The sequence below is a fragment of the Sparus aurata genome, chromosome 17 (assembly GCF_900880675.1).
Source record: "Sparus aurata chromosome 17, fSpaAur1.1, whole genome shotgun sequence".
Classification (NCBI taxonomy): Eukaryota; Metazoa; Chordata; class Actinopteri; order Spariformes; family Sparidae; genus Sparus; species Sparus aurata.
This window is the reverse complement of record NC_044203.1, coordinates 29,073,355-29,094,810: the sequence shown is the minus strand read 5'-3', so window position 1 is coordinate 29,094,810 and position 21,456 is coordinate 29,073,355. Positions and strand designations below refer to the sequence as shown.

The 21,456-nt window shown below is 38.0% G+C and overlaps 1 protein-coding gene across 1 annotated transcript; it reads left to right on the top strand.

Annotated features, from left to right (window-relative positions):
* The first annotated feature begins 689 nt into the window (after positions 1–689).
* Positions 690–19,890, top strand: LOC115567764 (carcinoembryonic antigen-related cell adhesion molecule 5-like). The gene is made up of 11 exons (XM_030394612.1): positions 690–707; positions 1,502–1,574; positions 1,924–2,271; positions 2,432–2,743; positions 3,529–3,792; positions 8,633–8,823; positions 13,264–13,389; positions 13,476–13,635; positions 18,945–19,241; positions 19,532–19,637; positions 19,756–19,890. The coding sequence occupies exons 2-11, from the start codon at positions 1,529–1,531 to the stop codon at positions 19,862–19,864; spliced, it is 1,959 nt and encodes a 652-aa protein (XP_030250472.1). The 5' UTR covers positions 690–707; positions 1,502–1,528; the 3' UTR covers positions 19,865–19,890.
* The last annotated feature ends 1,566 nt before the right edge of the window (positions 19,891–21,456 follow it).

Below are 21,456 nucleotides of genomic sequence, written 5' to 3'. Positions count from 1 at the left end.
GGCTTTTTGTGATCAGTAAAGTGAAAACTCGGATCAAGACACATGTTGAACAAAAAAAAATATAATTTAAAATGTTCGTTGTTACACCCATGTTCACTTCTGTGACTTCCTCATTTTCAAGTCAACGTTTGCAGGAAGTTTGAAAAAGCCACACAACTCTGAAGGAACTTCACTTCTCTGTTCATCTTTTATGGTGTACTGTAAGATCTGAAGAAAAGGTAAGTCACCCTAACTTCTATATGACTTCTATATCTTCTATATCTTCTATATCTGACTTCTATATCAACTCATGAACATTCATGCTGATAATACAACAAAATTCTAGAAGCTTAAATATTGAATCACCTGACTTCAGGTCAATGAACAATTTCAAAAGTAATAATGATAATAATAATAATAATAATAATAATACATTTATTTATACACTTTACAGGTTTAAAAGCAGAATAATTAAAACAACACACTTAAAACACAAAAAGAGAAAAGTTATACATTAAAAGCAGTTTTAAAAAGGTGAGTTTTGGTGAGTGTTTTGAAGGTTGTGAGCTCTGTACAGTCTCTGATGTGTTTGGGGAGGGAGTTCCAGAGGGAGCAGCTACTGAGAAGGCTCTGACACCCCAGGTCCGGTGCTTGGTCCTGTGAGGTGGAGGGAGGCAGTTTGTGTCGGAGGAGCGGAGGGTGAGGGACGGGTTGTGGTGGTGGAGCAGGTTGGCGAGGTGTGGGGAGGCTCGATGAGTGAGGAGGAGTATTTTGAATTGGATCTGTTGTGAGACAGGGAGCCTGTGGAGTTTTTGGAGGAAGGGGGTGAAAAGTAGAAAGGAAAAAAAAAACACTGAAACTTTGTGAAAGGTGGAAAAATTCTATTAAACACCAAAATGTTTCAGCTGTATTTTTGGACATTGTCATTTCTGGGTGTATTTGTTGCCTTACACAAATTATAGCTTTGTAACTAAATTGAAAATACATAAAGGAAATATGCAATATGATGATTGCTTTTGCCTGCAACTTACAGTTTAGCTCTCCTGTGTTCAAAGTGTCAGAATTTGTTTGTTTTTTTTTTGACATTTTTTACAGTGAGTAGAAACATTGAAGCAGTTGGTTACTGTTTGTTAAGTAAAAGTGACTCGACAAAACATCATAAAAGTCTGGCCAATTTGTAAGATTTAAAAAGAGAGCAGTTATTGATTTAATTGTTCAGTCAAAGTTTTTAAAGGAAGTGATGTAAAAGCTGTAATATGTCCCCCAAGTGTGTTAAATATGTATAATAATTTAATTATCTTGGGATTCAGTTGACTTTCAGAGTCTCAGAATCCTCTACAGTCTTCTTTGGAGCCTTTTCTACATTGACATTGATAAAAAAAAAAAGGAATATAGGGTTACAAAACATTTCTCAATCTGCACAATCAATCATATTGTATTCAACAAATCCAACTCTAAAAATGTGAGTTGATGAAAGATGAAATGTACTAAAGATGTGAATTGTTCCATGTGTGTTCTCCAGAGTTTCTGCCTCTCCTGACACACAGAGATGGCTGCAGCTCTGACTGTCCTTCTCATTGGCTGTCTGCTGCAAAGTGAGTTGAAGTTCATTCACATTTGGATTGACGATTATAAAAACTATAAATATGTCACGTTAATCAGACATTCAGCCCAGAGTACATGATCTGTAATACATGCTGCAGCAAATAAAGGATGGAGTGAACTAAAAAAGTTTCCTGCCAAATTTCTCTGAGAACATTTGTATTTTTATCCAAACAAAAACAAAAACAATGTGTAAATAAAAAATATTGATTTTGGATTATTTCATGTTTAAAGTTACAGTGCTGAGATTGTTTCAAAGCAACCAAATGGTAAAATGTCCTTCTATTACTGTAAAGCAGGATTCACTTGAACATACTCAAAGATTTGTGTCTTGTGTTTCAGCTGCCCTGTGTGGATGGGCTGAGGTCTTTATACCGAAGACTATAGAAGTTCTGAGTGGATCCTGTGTGACCATCCCCTGCTCCTTTGATGTAGAGGACACATATAACTCACACCTTGATGAAACATGTAGAGCGCTGTGGAAATCTGATCAGACTGTTGTGTTTGACAGCAGTAATCCAAAATCAAATACAATACAAGGAGAACTGAAAGGAGACTTAAAAAGAAAAGACTGCAGCACAACCCTGAACAACATGAGACCTGATCACAGCAAAGAATATTTCTTAAGAGTGGAATGTAATATCTTCAAACATAATCTTCTTAACCAGAAGTTGCACATTTCAGTCACAGGTAGGTTTTGCAGTCCATCTACCAACACTTCAGTCATAAGATCCTTTCTAGAACTGCTGTGACCTTGTGTTGCATTTACTGCCTTCTGCAAATAAAATAATGATGAAGAGTAATGATTACTGTTTATTTTGCGATTGGTCCAAATGTACTTTCCCACCAGATGTTCCACCCACACCGACTCTGACTTCGTCCACGCTGAAGGTGAAGGAGGGAACCTCAGTGAGTTTGAAGTGCTCTGCTCCAGCTCCCTGTCTGTCTCATCCTCCAGCTCTGACATGGAGCTCCAGCCTGGGTCACATTCAGGAGTCACTGCAGGAGAATCTGGACAGAACTAAAGTCCAGACCTCTGTTCTGAACTTCAATGCTTCTCGCATTCATCATGGAAAGGAAATCTCCTGTACTGCAGTCTACAACAAAAAAGATGGCAGCCCTAAGTCATCTGTTAGCACAAGTTTGACAGCTGATATTTCATGTGAGTTAATTTGTCCTCTGCTGAAATTCCTCATAATTCTAAAGTGATCTCTTGTCTCTTAGTTTTCATGACCATTTCTAATTTAGGGATGAAACAATTGTTCCAATATTGCTCCAGTTGAACAAGAGTGGAATAATTGGGAACAATTATAAGTCATTAAGCACTATTTAGCTTTTTAAGACAAATTGTAAAAAAGCACTGTTCCCTGTTTTCAAAAGATGAGGACTTGCTGCTTTTTTCACTTTTTAACATTGTAAATTAAATGTCTGGGTTTTTGGACTGTTGGTCAGACAAGAGGCTTTTTGAAAGTACTCCGGTCCTGGCAGTCCTCCATCGCTTACATTACATGAAAATGTAGAAGAGAAGATTTACATTTAAAATGATTTACTCACCACACCTTTTAGATGCAAGATTAGTTTTTAAACTATTTTCCCCAACATTATATATAAGCAATCATGTTAATGTATTTCAATGAGCAGGTACATTTGTATAGGTTTCAGTCCAAAAGGTGGGTGGAAGTTCAGAAACAGCAAGAAAGCTTGTTGATGTTGTAGTTTATAACTATTGTAATTCAGATTTTAGCAGCACAAATTAAGTAAATTTAAAGGATCCATATCACAAGAGAAAAAAATTGGACAATTTAGACAATTTTTACCAATTTTTAACTTGGGGTCAGCAATCGGACTTCAGCGAAAGAAAATGGGGCATAATCTTTATTCTTTTTTATTACAAATATGTGATAACATTACACCTATAAATAATACAAATAATTTGACATTTTTCAGATCCACCAAAAAACACCACAGTGTCAGTCAGTCCCTCTGGTCCAGTACCAGAGAACAGCAGAGTTACTCTGATATGCAGCAGTGCTGCCAACCCTGCAGTGAGGAGCTACACCTGGTACAGAGCTGACGGAGGCCAGGAGACTGTCATGGGGACTGGACATGTTTTAGACATCGCAGCTTCTGAAGTCAGCAGTCCTTTTTTCTGCAAGGCTGAAAACGATCTTGGAGCTGGACGATCCAACACCAGACAAATAGAAGTTCAATGTATGTATCAAATTTCAAACTTATATGTTCTATATACCCTGATGGGTCTCACTGTTAGCAGTGCACTAATTTACAAATAATGATACAATTATATAATGTTGGCTTTCCTAGTTAACCTATTAAGAAGTAGTGACCAACAGCAAATATTAGTTACCATCTTGTACTTAGACATAGTATTTGCAATCTGTGGTCACCAGTTACAAAGAGGGGTCATTACAACTTCAAATGTAAATGTGACATAATCTGCTATTATTTTCATTACAATATAAAGTTAAACCCATAAATAGGGAAGGGTGATATATTCTTTTATTGTAAATCTTGTTAAAAAAAAAACAAACTGTGACAATAAGTTGTCTGTAGTAAATTTCTGTTATCAGGACAATAGTGAATCAGGACATTCGTGAACATCCTCAGGAGTGGCTTAAAAAAGTTGTCTAACTCACTCATTTACAGTCACGACAGTCATAACAACATTGTATGCATGTCACCATGACACGCATGTGTGAAAACTTTATGGATTCAAAACTAAAGATCTGTGTCCTAAATAAGATTCAATAAAAAGGTTTAAACAAATGTAAGGTAACGTGATTCCAGTATGTATTTGTACCATTTTAAGAGTTTTAAGCGTGCAGGTATATTTTCAGATAATCTAGTTAAGTACAATTATTTTGGACAGGATAAACTTGACATGAAATTTTCTTATACCATGGTCTGGAGGAATACTCGATTCTGATTGGCTGCAGGGTGTCCATTAACCACTGGTATATGGACACCTACTAAGTAGTTCCAGTCACATTGACCGTTCACCGCTGTAAATTAATGCGCTAGCTGGCGAATCAAATCTGAATCTTTTATTTTCAGCATTGAGTTCAGTCCTTCAGTGTCTTATCCTCTGAACACCACAGGGTGGCGACTGTAACACACAAGCTGCAGAAAGTACACTTCCCCTCTAAATTTACTGATACGCGGATAATCTCACATCCCCTTCGCTGTTCAGCTCTCTGCCTCAGGCTGTGGCCACAGTAGCGTTACACACGGCCGGTCATTTGTTCGTGAAAATCTTGCTATTGACAGTGTTGGGGAGTAACGAATTACATGTAACGACGTTACGTAATTTAATTACAAAATTTACGTAATTGTAATCCGTTACATTACTGGGAGAAAATATGTAATTAAATTACAGTTGCTTTTGGAAATGTCAATGATTACAACTTAAGTTACATTTGAAAAATCGCCGCAAAAGCTCGGATTTATCAAATGGTTTTTCGCCCCCCTGGATTCATGTTTGTTTTTAGTTTTTTTCATATCAACATGCTCCTTCCAAAACTGACGCTTGTGATTGGCTCTCTCTGGTCATGTGCCATTCGACTCAACCGACAAACCGTACGGTGGCAGTTAGGCTATAGCCTATTTACTTTTATATACAGTCAGTCACCACTGAAAGAAGTTGTGCGCTCGCAGCAGGACAGATACTTTAACTTAATGTGGCCATGAATATATTAATTGTTCCGCCTGTTGCCCAAACGCAAATCTTGAGTAGGCCTACTCTGTTTTCTCACATTTAAAAAGGTCTTTGTACAGAGACAACATGAGATTTGCTTGTAGCTACAGCACCTATAAACCCACTGTAACCTATTTTCATACGCACACCAGCCTCGCTTTCAATAAAACACATACTGGCATTTTATAATTGCGATCGGTGAAATATCTGAAAACAATATAAAACAGTTTAAAACAACAGTTGTTGTTGCTCTAAAGCTTCATATTTAAAAGCAGCTCAATGTAGAGCTGTCAGAAATTAAAATCAGCCTCCTCTTGTCATATTTGCAGCAACACTGTAGCTTCAGGCTGTGATCAGGCTTTTTTGTATCGCTCATAATCTTTCCATTAAAACAACCTGCTCCTCTTGGCTGAAATCAGCCCGTTGTCGCTCCATTTAGTGAGGAAGTGAGCCTCCTTTGCAGCACAGGCCTAAGGTCAGACTCATAATATATGGTTAAACCTTTGAACTGAAAGGTTTATAACACTATAGGTCTTAAAATGTGAAAATGGTTAGCAGTTGAGAGATTTCATTCAAAATTATGAAAAGTAATCATAATGTTATTAAATGTAATTAGTTACATTACTTTGAGAAAGTAATTGAAATAGTTACACTACTATTACATTTTCAACAGGGTAACTTGTAATTGTAACCAACTACATTTCCAAAGTAATCTTCCCAACACTGGCTATTGATTTGGGGACAATGACATGACTGGTTATTTAGCTAATCGTGTTAGCTAGCATACTGTACAATTATATTTACTGTTTGTCAACCGTATTCAATGTTATTGACTTTGAATCTTGGTAGCATAACGTTAGCTTTCTGGCTCATCGCTGAGCGGACTAGAATATCTCCTGTTGCCAAGTCGTATCTATGATCCGTCCTATTTACTTGAGGAGTGAACAACGTCTCCGTTGCATAAGAATCTTACGGGAGAGTAATGATTGTTCCAGGTATAAGTCAAACCCTCAGGCGTCACCAGGGAAACTAAGTTACGGCTTGTGAAAAACGTTATATTTTGATTGTAAAACGCATGACAATGTAAATTAATGGTCCGAATTTCTTTTCTTTGGCAAGTGACCATGGTATAAGCGGGATAATGCCCTTCGAGGTGTCCATAAACAGGAGTTAATGGACTTCGCGGAGGCAACCGTCCTCCGAGGTGTCCATAAACTCTGGACACCTCGTCGGGCATTATCCCGTACATATTGACCTATGCTCACTTACAATATATTTTTTGTTTTTCCTGATTGAATAATTTCATTCTTCAGATTCACCCAAACACACCACAGTGTCAGTCAGTCCCTCTGGTCCAGTACCAGAAGACAGCATTGTGACTCTGACATGCAGTAGTGCTGCTAACCCAGCAGTAAAGAACTACACCTGGTACAGAGCTGACGGAGGCCAAGAGACTTTGATTGGGACTGGACATGTTTTAAACATCACAGCTTCTAAAGTCAGTGGTCCTTTTTTCTGCAAGGCTGAAAATGTTCTAGGAGCTGGACGATCCAACATCAGTGAAATAGATGTTCAATGTATGTATCAAATTTCTTACCTATATATTTTCTATACACCCTGATAGATCTAACTGTATGCAGAGCACTGATACACAAATCACAATATCTTGTCCTTGATTATTTAGATATACGATTTCGGTTTTAAAATGTCGAACAGTGGCAACCGATGTTGTAATCAAAAGAGAGATTTTTTGCATTCCACCTCACTAGATTATGGCGTTTAATTAGACTCAAAACTGGTGCACATAAAAAACAGGCATGTGCACGTGATAGAAGCACACAGGACAATATCAGCAAGCGGAAAATCCTCCTCATGAGGGAGCCTTTCCACTCTGCAAACACAAATGTGGTCCTGTGAGCACAGAGCTGTGAGGATCACAAGCTTGACCCATGCTTGAAACTGCTCAACACTCATGCTGTCATCAAGTTGACTTTTGAGCAGTGTTGGGTATAGTTACTTTGGAAAGTAGTTAATTAGGTTACAACGTTACCATCAATTAAAAGTAATCAGTTACGTTACAGCGTTACCTACGAATAAAAGTAACGTGTTAGAGTACTCATGCCTTACCAAAAATTAAAAACCGTTTGCAGCGCCTCGCACATGCTGCAACTTAACTGACACAAACACACAGCCTCCTTTAAATGCACCTAGAAGTCGTAATTTTTTGCGTTCGACAGATGCTTTTCACCAACGCAGAGTGTGCATTTTACCGTTATGTTGTTCTTGTCCTTTTCGCTGGCAAATTGAAAAAAATGTGCGTACTTCCACGATGCAAGAGCTGTCCTCTCTGCTATCTTGCCGGGGGTTCGAAAACACTCACTCACACACAAACACACTTGGCGCACGGAACTAACGCGTTACGTTACACGTTACATGAAAAAAGTAATTAGAGTACTCTAACGGGTTACTCACTGCTTTTGAGACACAGGGAGGGTTGAGTGCTTGTTATAGCCCCGTGTTAGTGGGACCATATTTTTGCATGCGTAGCAGAAATGCTTCATCACAATAGAGACATTTCCACACATCTAAAACTTGTAGTTATACAACATCAAAATGACATAGGCATTTGAACATATCAGACACAGTATGTTATTATCAATCAACATCACATAAATACTGATAGCAGTTTGTCTAGCATCTTAGCAGAGAAATTAGTGACAGCCGAATTTTGACCAATGTCACTATATAACAAAACCCATTGAAAAAATTTACCTGTAAATAATCAGAAAGTTTGAAGATTCAGAAAGTAAGTGAAACATTCAGAAGTAAAATTAATGTTCTAAACACAGAGGGGCTTTTTCAGCATCAAATCATGGTTAGACTCAAGATTTCTAAAGGGGCAGAAACACTTTACAGACACTCGATCAGTTGTATCCAAGGCACGATCGAGGGACCCAAAGAGATCAAGCTTAGTCCCTTTACTCAAATTGTAATATCATCATTTGTAATGGAAAAAACTTGTAGTAACTTGACCAGTGATCTCAAACCTTTGAGCCTATAAACTATAAACATGTTACAATTTGACCCATTGGTAAAAGTAACATAACCTTTGGCTAACATGGCTGCAAAATATTTATTTATTTACAAATGTATACATTTACACAGATCACTGAATGAGCATAATAAAGCCCCCAATAGTTTTTTTCACTCGCAACATCACAACAATTACCTTGTTATATCCGTACATCTGAAAACTTTTTTTTTTTTTTTTTTTTTTTGCAAACTTGATCAAACATGACTTTAGCTGACTCATGTCTGTCTTCTCTGTGTTCATCACAGTTGCTCCACAGATCCTGTCCTCATATGACTGCATTCAAACTGCAGACCAGCTCAACTGTTCCTGTGAGACTGTGGGGAATCCTCCTCCTGCTCTACAGTGGTATTTGGATGGGTTACCTGTCAATCACTCTGACATGTTTGCAATCAGCAGTGAGCCTCTAAACGTCTCAGGTCTGAGCAGCATCATCACTGTGAGTCAACCACAACAGAGGGATCTTTCCACTTTGCTCTGCCACAGCTCCAACTCCCTGGGATCAACTACTCAGAAATTTTTTGTCTACAACCTGAAGCCTCAAACATCTGCAGAACATCAAGGTCAGTTTTAAATGTATTAATTGTGTATGTACTTCGTTATCTGACAGTTTCTTTAAATTCTGCTTTTACTTACATAAATTCAACTCATTCATTAATTTATTAAGCTAATGACTAAATGCACACTGCAGAATTTCCTTAGTTTTATATTCAAGCAGGTATGTGATTGGGGAACATAGTGAGCTAGTAGCTAGGAGAGGGGCAGAGAGAGAGAAAGAAAGAAAGAGAGAGAGAGAGAGAGAGAGAGAAAAAGAGAGAGAGAGAGAATGTGAGAGAGAACCCTACTAGAAAAGACAGTGTTTTCCTTCATGTGGCATTTCAAATTTGTGTTTTTGTATGGGTGTGTGTTTACAACCTGTGTGTGCTTTCAGGGAGAACATAAAGTGGGAAGAGGGTGATTTGTAAGTCAGTGGTTAAGATTGGGGTTATGTCATAGTTGGGGTAAGGGGTTAGGCAAGTAGCGGTTAGGGACTCCAGATAATGAATGTCCGTCTATGTAATGTCCTCAAAAGCATCAACATGTGATGTGTGTGTGTGTGTGTGTGTGTGTGTGTGTTTGTATTAGTGTAAATATCTGTTGACTGTTGGAGGTGTTAAAACACCCATTTCCTGATAACATCTCCTATGTGCATGTTTAGAACATCACTTTTAAAATGACTAAGGCAAAATTTAATAAGAATGACCATTGATTAACGTGTGAATGAATTCAACTACATAATAAAACAATAAAACTGATAAAAGGCCTTTTTGTGTGTTTGATTTCACCTGAAGTAACAACTCATTTAGTTACTGAGTCACTGAGTTACTTCATTAGCCTTAATCTGGTTTTGTCTACTGTATGTTTCAGACTTCTTGATAGTGATGGGAACGAGACCGCATATGTCGAGTTCGAGTCAAGACCGAGTCTTTAAAGGGTCGAGACCGAGTCGAGACCGAGACCATAGGTTTTTAAATGCAGCCGAGTCCGAGTCAAGACCGAGTCTTTAAAGGGTCAAGACCGAGTCGAGACCGAGTCTTTGAGGTGGCAAGACCAAGTCGAGACCGAGTCTTTAAGGAGTCGAGACCGCATCGAGACCGATCAAAAAGAGCAGATTTTTTTTCTTTGCTGGTTCACTGTTCAACCCACTCCAGAAGCTTAAGTTAACTGCTGTGTGACGTTTGGGCAAACATTGTATCAATATCTTTCAAAATCGTTGCTGCGCAGCGTAGCACCATGGAATATATTTTCACACCAGCCAATGTTATGATTTAAAAAAAAATTAATATTAAAATACGAATATTTGCAGTGATGTTGATAGGTTTTCAATGTAGTGAGTACCCGGGACCCACAGGTGGTGAGTTGACTGGGTCCCTGGGAAATTCAATGGGTCCCGACTCCCCAGTTAAAAAAATGTATTTCTTTCTTATATTATTCTATTTCTTAAATTGTATTGAGTGTTAATCTCCTTTGATGGTGGTATGATATGGTTATAAAAAACGCATATATTCATGTATGTTCAAAATGTATCTGAAATTAAACAAATAAAATTCCAAATCTGAAAAGTTTATTGTAAAACAACTGTCACAGTGGCAGGACACATGACATTCAAATCAAACAGCATTTTTTTAGCAACATAAATAGCACCAAAATAAATTCCTAAAATTCAAATAGTCTGCTGACCTGCAATAGGTTTTATCATTTTTGCGTTCTCCTTTTCCTGCTTACTCGAGAAAAAACTGGATCTCATTGGAAGCGCGATGTATGCGCAGACGCCATTTGGGCAAAATTGCGGCTGCCATTCAATGTAGTTTTCATCACCACCACAGGATTATGTTTTATTTATTTCATTACAGCACGTCCGTTAAAACATAATCGACACGAATGAGCACAGCATCGAGCAGTGGAAATGTGGGTTTATTTACTATGAAGTTCGTATTTTTAATTGTTGAAATCAGGGGTGTAGTAAGCTTTTCAAAAGTGCGGGGGATGGATGTGGTGGTGTTTTTTTAAAACCATTTTGGGTCGGGGGGTGATGATAAATGACACTTAAATATTAAATCTGTGTCTATAATAACCACACCCTGACATGTAGATGTGACATCTGTCTTGATTCGTTTAATTATAATATAATATAATATTTATAATAGAAGTCTACTGCAACTGTACTTTTTTTTTTTTTTTTTTTACCATTAAATGTTATTTTATACATTATCATATTCTATAATGTTCTGTCATGGAGTACATCACTTCACTGCTGACAGAAAAGAGAGCTGCTCACTGCCAGTTGCAGCTTCTTATCTTGATCTGCAGTCTTTGTTCATTTTTTGTCATGATTGTTATTATTAGTACTTAGATTATCAAAAATCACAGTTACATGTCAGGATGTGGTTATTATAGACAGAATAAATATTTAACATATGTCATCACAGTAACAGCGTTACATACATTAGCAGCTGTAAACACATAAAAACATTATAAAACACATCATGTGGTTTGGTGTCGACCTGTATACTGAACGTATCAGGAGTAATCAACGTTTATAATCATCAGAGAACGTTACAGACATTTTGGTTGCTCTCCGTTTCCAGAGAATTCACAGAGAAGCTCGAGAAGTTTGTGACATTTTCATCCCGGATTTTTGTGAGGAGGGAATTAAACACCTGTCCCAAATAAACGCCTGGTCTGTTAAGTGGTTGAGACAAATTCACGCCCGGATATTATTTGGTATTTTACGGCAGATCCTGCCTCATCAGCACGAGCTGAACAGTAAATCTAACCCAACAAGAGAGGCGGGACTTAAGGCAGAACAGCCAATCATCAGCCGGTCAGTCCCCAAAGCCGGTGTCATGTTTGAAGCAGCAACAGGAGAGAGGAGGCAGCTGCAGCGAGTGCAGACACAGAGCGACCGGAGAAAGTTACTCCGGCCGCAGTAAGGCGTTTGTGCAAAACTGCAGGAAAAAGTGTGGATGTTGGAATCTCTCACCGGGAAAAGTGTTGGTGTTAAAACACACAAATCCCCCACGGGTGCGACGTCCCTGGTTGAAATGAAATCAGCGGTGACGCGATACTTTGTACAGGGGATCACGTTTGCGCCGAGTAGATGCGCAGAGGGTTGAAACAGCGCTTGTCCGGTCTGCTAACGACAAGGTTTTTTTTTGCCAGTTACTGTGATTAAACACGAGTTGTTTAATGTTCACAACGTATCGTTTTTCATGGGAAAAATGAGGTGCGTCCCTGGGACGCATGGATAGTGAGTTTAGTGTGTCCTTCAGATTTTGGTCTCGGTCTAAAATTACGAGTCCCCCTCCTTCCAATGAAGGACGAGACCGAGTCAAGACCGAGTATTTTTGCTTTCGAGACCGAGTCAAGACCGAGTATTTTTGCTTTCGAGACCGAGACGAGACCGAGTAAGCCAAAAATGGTCTCGAGACCGGTCTCGAGTCCAAGACCGGACTCGAGTACTACAACACTACTTCTTGATGTTGCCAGTGTTCATCCCTACATTTGTGTTACTATTTGTAGTAATATGTGGTCTGCTATTGGTCATCAGGTAGGGTAACACCTTGAGACAAAAAAAGTTACTTGGACTTTCCCTTTTTTTTTTCATTTCAGTGCAAATACTGACACCATGCCAGGGATGCAAATACACATATGGTGATTTTAAATACATTCAGAGCTTTAAGATACAGGCATTGTATTGTCAGGAGATTTTATCTTTATCTTACCCATACTTTTATTACTTAATAATAACAGTTTTTAAAAGAATAAATTCAGAGCGGGATTAGTGTTGATTATTATTGTAAATATAACTAAATATTGTTTATAAAGCGGCAACAGTAAAGTTTACATGAACATATAATTAATGATAACACATGGGAAACATATGGCAAAGCAAACAATAATATATAAATAAACAATAATTTTACAACATTCAATCAGTAATGCACAGAATATAAAATCTATTTTGTAAACTTTGTATTAAGTAAATTTGCGCTGCCATAACTGATGTGTTATCTTTGGCTAATATTCATCTATAACATGTCCATCATTTTTTATATTATTTCAACATCATGATTAGGTGGACGTCCTTGTTGACTTTTTCTATAATCAATAGTGTCATCCTGTTGAATCAACAGATGAATCACACATATCCTTGTAGGTTAAACTGCAACATTTAATCCTCCTTCTGTATTCTTCAGGGCTCAGAGGACTCACCAGATCGTTCATAAGAGCCAAACTCTCACAAGTGGAGAGGCAAATGAGGTACGAGTTTTCTCCTTTAGGTAATCGAACCTGATTAGCAGATCACCTGCACCACTAACTTTCTCTTTAATTGTAGTTACCCAATGCAGAAGAAGAGGCCATTTATACCAACGCCAAAGAGCTGAGGCAGGGGGAAGTCGCCGACCCTGCAGTTATCTCCGAGCCAAACAGCGCCAACTTGCCCAGCACTGGGCCAAACGATGCAGAGGGAGCTGCTGAAAGCTCAGAGAAGAAGGAGGGGGGGGGGGCAGTGATGTGATTTACTCTTCTGTGAATTGGAAAACCAAGAGCAAGAAGAAGAAGGAAGAAGACGCTGTGGACATGGGTCAGCCTGGTACCTCCGATCTTGAGGAGGAGAGGTGTGCAGTGGGAGCAATGAGCAAAAATTGTGTCAGTGATGCACTTGAGATGGGAAATCTATATGATGAATTTGAACCTAGACCGGAGAGTAAGGCAGTGGAATGTGAATATGCCCAGGTTAAATTCAAAAGGAAGAGTGTTGTACGCAAATAGATCACAGGTCACTATATTCAGGCTTGGGGAGTAACGGACTACATGTAACGGCGTTACGTAATTAGGATACAAAAAAACAGTAACTGTATTCCGTTACAGTTACATAAAAAAAGACGTAATCAGATTACAGATACATCTGGAAAAAATTGGGATTATTAGTTGGATTACAATAAAAATATATGATGATGAATGATGAATGAATGTGAATGAATGAATGAATCTAACACTTGCCTATGCGGCAATGCCGTATGCACGCGCGCACACATTACTACAGTTCACGACAAGTCACAACGACGCTCTGCTCTCAAGTGAAGCCAGGCGGCTCATTATGGACTCGAGCGCTAGAGAAAAAAATGCTTTCACTGCGTGGAAATTTCGCCATTACTTAGTTTCTAAAGAAGTAAGAGGGAACAACATCACTGTACAGTGCAAGCTATGCCTCCCAGCTGTGCACACACTGTCAACGTCCAAGGACTCCACATCCAATAAGAAACATTTAATGGTAAGCGAAACTGCGAACGTTAGCTAGCTACACAGAAATTCTGTGGGCTAAAGTTAACATTAATTAGCCTGCTAACCAGACTCGGGCTGTGATTGTTAATACTGCTACTGCTGCTGCTGCTACTAGGTACTACTACTGGGTCTGTGGGTGGTGCTGCTGGTGACCGGGATGGTGCGTGTTTAGGTTTTTTGGTAGTTTTGAAGTCTCGTTTTGGTTCGCTCCCGTTTGCCCTGTTCAAATGAAGACATTACATTGTTAATATAAACTCAACACTTCCTGTGTCCGTCTCAAATTAAAAGTGCTCTAGCATAAATAGCTCAGTAGGCTTTTATTGTGAAACATTTGCACGGACTTCATCGTGGAAAACTCGTTGACTTGCGAGGGCCCCATAGGCACTTGAAATGTAGCTACTGCCACCTTGTGAGGCTTGTACGTTACAAAATTGCCTGAAACACCTGCAGTGACTGAAATGGGTCACTAACACTTTGATCACAACAAGGTATTAAAATAGCATGATTAGGAAATTGTATGGGTAATTTTGGGGGACAATTAAGTGACACACATCCTATATGTGGGGATGTTTTACTACTGCTATTACTAGAAATAGGCCTAGTAGTTAAAATAACACTAATAATAATTGTTACCATTATTATTATTATGATTATGATTATTATTATTGTAATATGTGATGTAATTCTTGAATACAGCTGAATAGTTAGTAGTCAATGAATAAAACTGAATAAATCTAACATACCCTACAATTAATTAAATGTTTAATTTGCTTTATGTGTTCCTCAGAGGAAGTCTTTATTTGCATTTGTATTGAGGTAATCCAAAAGTAACTTAAAGTAATCAAGTTACATTACTTTAATATGGTGGTACTTGGATTACGTTACTGACTACATTTTTTAACAGGTAATTAGTAACTGTATCGGACTACATCTTTAAAGTAACCCTCCCAACCCTGACTATATTGCTGTGCCCAATTATTTTTCCGGAATGTCTTGCTCTCTTGTTTTTTTATGTTGCTGTTGTTGCTTTGAAACATTAATTTAGACTGAACAGAATCATGTTCCTTTGTTTTTTATTTAGTTAATTTGGGTTTTTTGAATTTTGACAGTTTTTTGGATTTTTTAATATTTTTGTGCATAATGTATTATATTTTTGACATTATACCATTGTTTAGCATGTGTAAATTGAGAGATACCCTTCTGTTTTGCATACATTTTGGCATGTTAAGAAACAGCAATATAAAAAATGTTTTTTGTTTTTTCAAATGCAACAGTCTAAATTCTTCTTTATATCTAGAGTTGCATTTATGTATTCTTTCAAATCAACAGCAGAATGTTCCCATCAATCTCCAGTTGTATATTTGATGTAGATTTTGCATCTTTTAATGCATCCTTTACTTGTCACAGTGGTAAAAATCCTGAAAAAGGCACCGGGCCTGTCCTAAGTTGAACACTGTTTCTTAGTTATGAAACTGTGCTTGTTTGTACAATACAAAGGCTTGTTTTGTGTATGTACATAGTATGCCTATAAACTACAGCAGAGGACCCTATTATCACGAAGTGTGCTAGACAATGGAAAGTGAAACAAACTCACATAGTCTGTTTATGCCTCAGGTATAAGGAAGTGGAAACCTCATCCAAAAACCTCATTAATACTTATTTTGGAATTACTTCCACAGTAGTGTACAACACACTGTTGAGTGTTTAGTATACCAGATTTTAGAAACAGGCAAGAGAGCCTCTCCTTTAGTCTCTGTCATCGTTGAGGCTGGCTGCTTTAAATTACCTCAGCAAGTTTCCTGTTTGAGACTGAATAGAACAGAGGGGGTGCAGAGGGGATTAGGTGATGGTTAAGTGGTGGACCTGAGCACAGTAGCAAATCAGTGGACCATCACACACACATTCATGTAGCAGCTCGTCTGGCACGGTAAGCCCTCTTGTCCATATCTCTCAAAGAAATGTTTTGATCAAGACTATTATTCAAATTCCCACTACTACTTTTACAGTACAAACTTTCTGATAGAGATGCACCGATCAGGATTTTTGGGGCCGATCACCGATCACCAAAAGCAGTATCTGCCGATCCTGATATTGCCGATCACCGATCACAGCGTCAAATCCATAAATGTTTCTATATTGTTGTCTTGTGTAACTTTCATATATTTAATTAATGATTCTTTATACACAACATTGACATTGTATTATTAAGTATAAAAATCAGGAGATGAGAAAGTATCATGAATTGACCACCGTTTTATTGCAGGCTGAGGCAATGTGCAACATTTCACACTCTAGAGACTCTCTTAGAGACAACTTGGACTCAGCTTACATAGAGTAACTGTAGTTTACTAGTGGGAATGCATGCAGTCAGGGTGGGAATTTTGTCATTTTAGGGGCAAATCCATTTGGCCTTCCCTTTTTTTTTACGGGCACCAAGGCCACATGACAGGGCACAAAGGCCACTGAGTAAAATGTGTTGATTTACCTTTCAGACTGATACCATAACATCCTAATTTATAATAAGACATGGATTGTCTATTAAAACATTTTTTAATACCAAAATCAAGTTAAAGTTACATTAGAAAGTAGTTTTTGTTAAGTAGGGTTAGGGTGAGGTGGGTTTTCTGACACCACACGGAATATTAGTGTTATTGAATATTTCTCCCAATAGAAATTCCCCAAAATTATGGCAAAGCACATTTTTTCCAAACAAAAAATTGTAGAATAACCAGCAGGAGACCACTGATGTGTGGAGTGATTTTGGTGACACTACACTCTGAATAATAGTGAAGTTATTACATTTTTTGTAGTTTCTCTTTTCGGTGTTGCACTTTGTAGACGGTCCCTGCCTCGTCTCACAGACGGCTGAACATACAGACCAGAGTTAATGTCCAGACGCTCGTTTAGATGAAAATACGGTTGTAGCTCGTTGTCTACCTTACTACGGCTCTACGGTAGGAAAGAGCTTTGTTTGTGTTTTAACAAGGTTGCACTTATGAGTTATTGATCCGGGAAGTTCGAATCTGTGAATACATTTCCAACTTTACCGGACTAAATCCTACCACATAAATCAGTTACGTATCATCGTTACGCTGCGCTCGCTCGCTGTGCTGTAAGTTTCGTTCTTCTGTTTTGAGACGTTGCTGCTGCTGTTTGAGAGGCTTTCACGTGAGATCATCGTCATCGTAAGACTCCACCTGCGCGAACCGCGGACTCACTGAAGTTACTGTGAGTGACTACTGTGCACTCAGGTGGCTGTAATTCAGGGCAAGCTTGCTAGGCTGACCGGGCCAGGGGCACAGAGGCCACTGTGGCGCGGGGCAACGGCAGCCATGAAATTCCCTCCCTGCATGCAGTTAATGCACTGTCTTTATACTTCAACGTCATCTGATCGGCCTGATGTGATCTATTTTGAGAACTCCGATCAAAACCGATAGGGGCATTATCGGCCGATTGCGATCGGTTGCCGATCGATCGGTGCATCTCTGCTTTCTGATGGCATGTTACAGATAAATGGTGAATGCCAGGTATCAAACTAAAAGTCAAGAAAGCCTTTTATGTACTTTGATAAACCTGGAAGTGCTTGAGGCCTTTGGTGTCTCAGATAAATAATATTTGCTCACTGTTTCCTGCACCACGGTACAAAAGAGCATTGTAATGTGTAGAATTTATACAAGACAAAATCACCTTAATCTAACTGTAGTTACATTGTTTCGGCTGTTTCAGAAATTAAAATTTCAAAGGGGACTAACTGAACGGTGTACAGGGACTACTTTCTTCATGGGGACTGCTCGTCTGCTTAAATTGCTAAGCTTGTTTCCGGGTAATATTGACATTCATCTGTTTGTATCACTGTTTCTGTTCCTGAGTATTATTTTAAACATGAAAAAGATAACACAGTAAGCATCATTGTAAAGGGATAATACCAAACTTTCAGGAGCTTGTGAGAGTTTGGCCGAGAATGTAAAAAAAAAAAAAAAAAAAAAAAAGTTTTATTTCTCACATACAAATAAAAGAATTATAGGAAGTTTTTCCATAATCTCTTTCACTGCATAAAAGAAACGGGTGATGTATGGTTGTTATGTTGAAATATATACTGGAAGAAGCATTAGCATTCGCTTTAGTATGTTAAAGCAATCTTCTTTGTCTTTGGCATAGCTAATGGCTCTAAGTACTGCAGCCAGCTCAGCGTTTGTGGTTAATCTGCTCTCACAGTCATTTCTTTCTGTGCTCAGAGTTTCTAGTTGTGTGTCAAATATTTTATTTCCTCATTCATCTCCAAAAATATCATTAAAAAAGAGAACAACCACAACTACACCAAGCTCCCTTTGTCCACCGACTCCTGACATTTTTTACATTTTTTAACCAATTCCCTATCAATGCTTTAATAACATGTTCTAAACAAAGAGACATATATAAAAAAAAACATTACTGCATACAAAACAAGTGCATATTTGAAGTGTCTTGACTAGTGATCTCAAACTTTTGAACCCCACTGTAAACATGCTACTAGTTGACCCACTGGTAACATAACCCTTGGCTAAAATGGCTGCAATCATTTTTTTTTTATTTACAAATATATATATTCATACAGATCAATGAGCATAATAAAGCCCCCAATGTGTTTCAATTAATTTTCTTCACTTGCAACGTTTCAACAGTACCTATCATTACATCTGGTCAAACATGACTTTAGCTGACTCATGTCTGTCTTCTCTGTGTTCATCACAGTTGCTCCTCAGATCCTGTCCTCATATGACTGCATTCAAACTGCAGACCAGCTCAACTGTTCCTATGAGACTGTGGGGAATCCTCCTCCTGCTCTACAGTGGTATTTGGATGGGTTACCTGTCAATCACTCTGACAGGTTTGCAATCAGCAGTGAGCCTCTAAATGTCTCAGGTCTGAGCAGCATCATCACTGTGAGTCAGCCACAACAGAGGGATCTTTCCACTTTGCTCTGCAACAGCTCCAATTCCCTGAGATCAACTACTCAGAGACTTTTCGTTTACAACCTGAAGCCTCATGGTTTGTCTTTGTGCTCAATACAAGTTCTGTTGATTAATTGAAAACTATTATGATTTCTTGTATTTCCATTGTACTCACTCAGCTTATGACTTCACATATAAACACTGTAATATTCTCTTAATGTTTATTTAAAATCTAGAATAAGACATACCCTAAATACTATTTTCTTATGCCTTGCTAATAAATGTAAAATGTATCTCAGGCTATGCATACAGGATGACTGAGCCACTGTTGAATAAAAGTAACCCTCAACAGTGATCTGATGAGTGATATGTTATTTCTTCTGACAGGTCCTGAACAGTATCTTGGACCGTACAGTGGACTTCTTCTCTTGGCTGTTGTTGTTGTATCTCTCTGTGTGAACGTCTTGTTGACAATCTACACGGTGTTTCTTCGGTATGATGTTACAATAGATTATATTTATTTTGTCAAAAGCTTTGCTGATTCAAAGAAGGATGGTCTATAGAAGACAGAAATCAAGGAGTACACGTATGTCTCTCTTTTTTCCTTAAAGCAAAGCGAGGAAGAGTGTGAAGCCAGAAGAAGAGGACAGAACCTACATGTCACTGGAGCGTAGAGAGCTGTCTCCAGAGTATGATGTCATCGTCCAAACTCCAAAATGACCACGTCAGCTTCCTCCGACAATGAGCCTGATAATTATCAGATAATTTAACTAAAGGTTTTATTGTTTTTTTTTATACTTCATACTCTGTTACTCTGCTCTCTCTTGAAATGCTTCAAATTCACACTTAGTTGTGAATGTTTATGAACATTTGTTTCTTTTTCTTTTCTGGGGGGTTTGAGAACAATACATTACAAGAATAAAATGTAATTCAAATGAATTGTAAATAAATCAAATAAATCTCTATGAAAACTGTCATGTAAAAGTTTGTCGTGATGAACTTTGTTGTAGTGTTTTTGATTACACCACATGTTAATGTTTGAGGTAGTGAGGTTTTCACTTTTGTTGGTCTTGAAGCTCTGCTGGTCTGGAGAAGTAAAATACATTTTGAATGAGAAGACAGACGTCTTTCTATTGATCTTCTTAATTGGAATTGAAATATTGTGAACAGCAGAACTGACTATATCTCCTTCTACATTCACACATTCTCCTTCCTCTTCAAATAGTGCTGCTTAAATTACCCACAGTGCAATTTAGCCACTGAGTGACATCACTCAAAACAGTTTAGCAGACTACATGCAGCTTCCTCTGGAGCCACAAAATAATTTATTCTACTTTTTACACATACAGCAGTACAGTACAGTATAGTACAGTACATTACAGTACAGTATAGTACAGTACAGTAGTGTTCCCCAAGACCTGTGAACACACTTTGATGTATAAAGTTGTTGGAGTTACACTTTAACAGTTATGTTTTAGTCATTCACTTTGCATCAACCATCTGCCACATTCACCCACACATTCACACATTTACTGTCAAAACGCCGATGGAACAAACATTAAGAGCATTTTGGGGTTAAGTGTTTTGCTCAAGGACACTTCAATAAGCAGCCAGTAGAACCACATTGCAACACTGCAGGTAAATTTGTTGTCTCTTAGTAATAATATTACAATTTTATTGTTTTTATATCAACAGTGTAAATCACTTTGACAATAAAGGCTAATTACACAGTTTTGTCATGTATAATTCATTTGCAGGAATTCCCCTCATCAGGTCGGTGCTACAAACACTTTTAGGTGAATATTTGGATGAAAAGGCTTTTTGTGATCAGTAAACTGAAAACTAGGATGAAAATACATGTTGGACTAGAAAAAAGCATTAAAAATATTTTTTGTCACACGGTGTTACAACAAACAATTTAAATGCTTTTTTTTCTGACATGGGTCACATGTCACACTTCTGTGACTTCCTCATTTTCAAGTCAACGTTTGCAGGATGTTTGAAAAAAGCCGCACAACTCTGAAAGAACTTCACTTCTCTGTTCATCTTTCATGGTGTTCTGTAAGATCTGAAGAAAAGGTAAGTCACCCTAACTTCTATATGACACATCAACTCATGAACATTTATGCTGATAATACAACTTAATTCTAGAAGCTTAAATATTGAATCACCTGACTTCAGGTCAATGAACAATTTCAAAAGTACTACTACTAATAATAATAATAATGATAATAATGATAACAATAATAATAATAATACATTTATTTATAAAGCACTTTTCAGGGTACACATAGACACTTTACAGGTTTAAA

Coding starts and splice junctions, on each gene's coding strand:
- LOC115567764 (XM_030394612.1), top strand. CDS start 1,529: ATGGCTGCAGCTCTGACTGTCCTTCTCATTGGCTGTCTGCTGCAAA. Junction 2,744..3,528: donor TTTGACAGCTGATATTTCAT/GTGAGTTAATTT, acceptor GACATTTTTCAG/ATCCACCAAAAAACACCACA. Junction 3,793..8,632: donor CAGACAAATAGAAGTTCAAT/GTATGTATCAAA, acceptor TGTTCATCACAG/TTGCTCCACAGATCCTGTCC.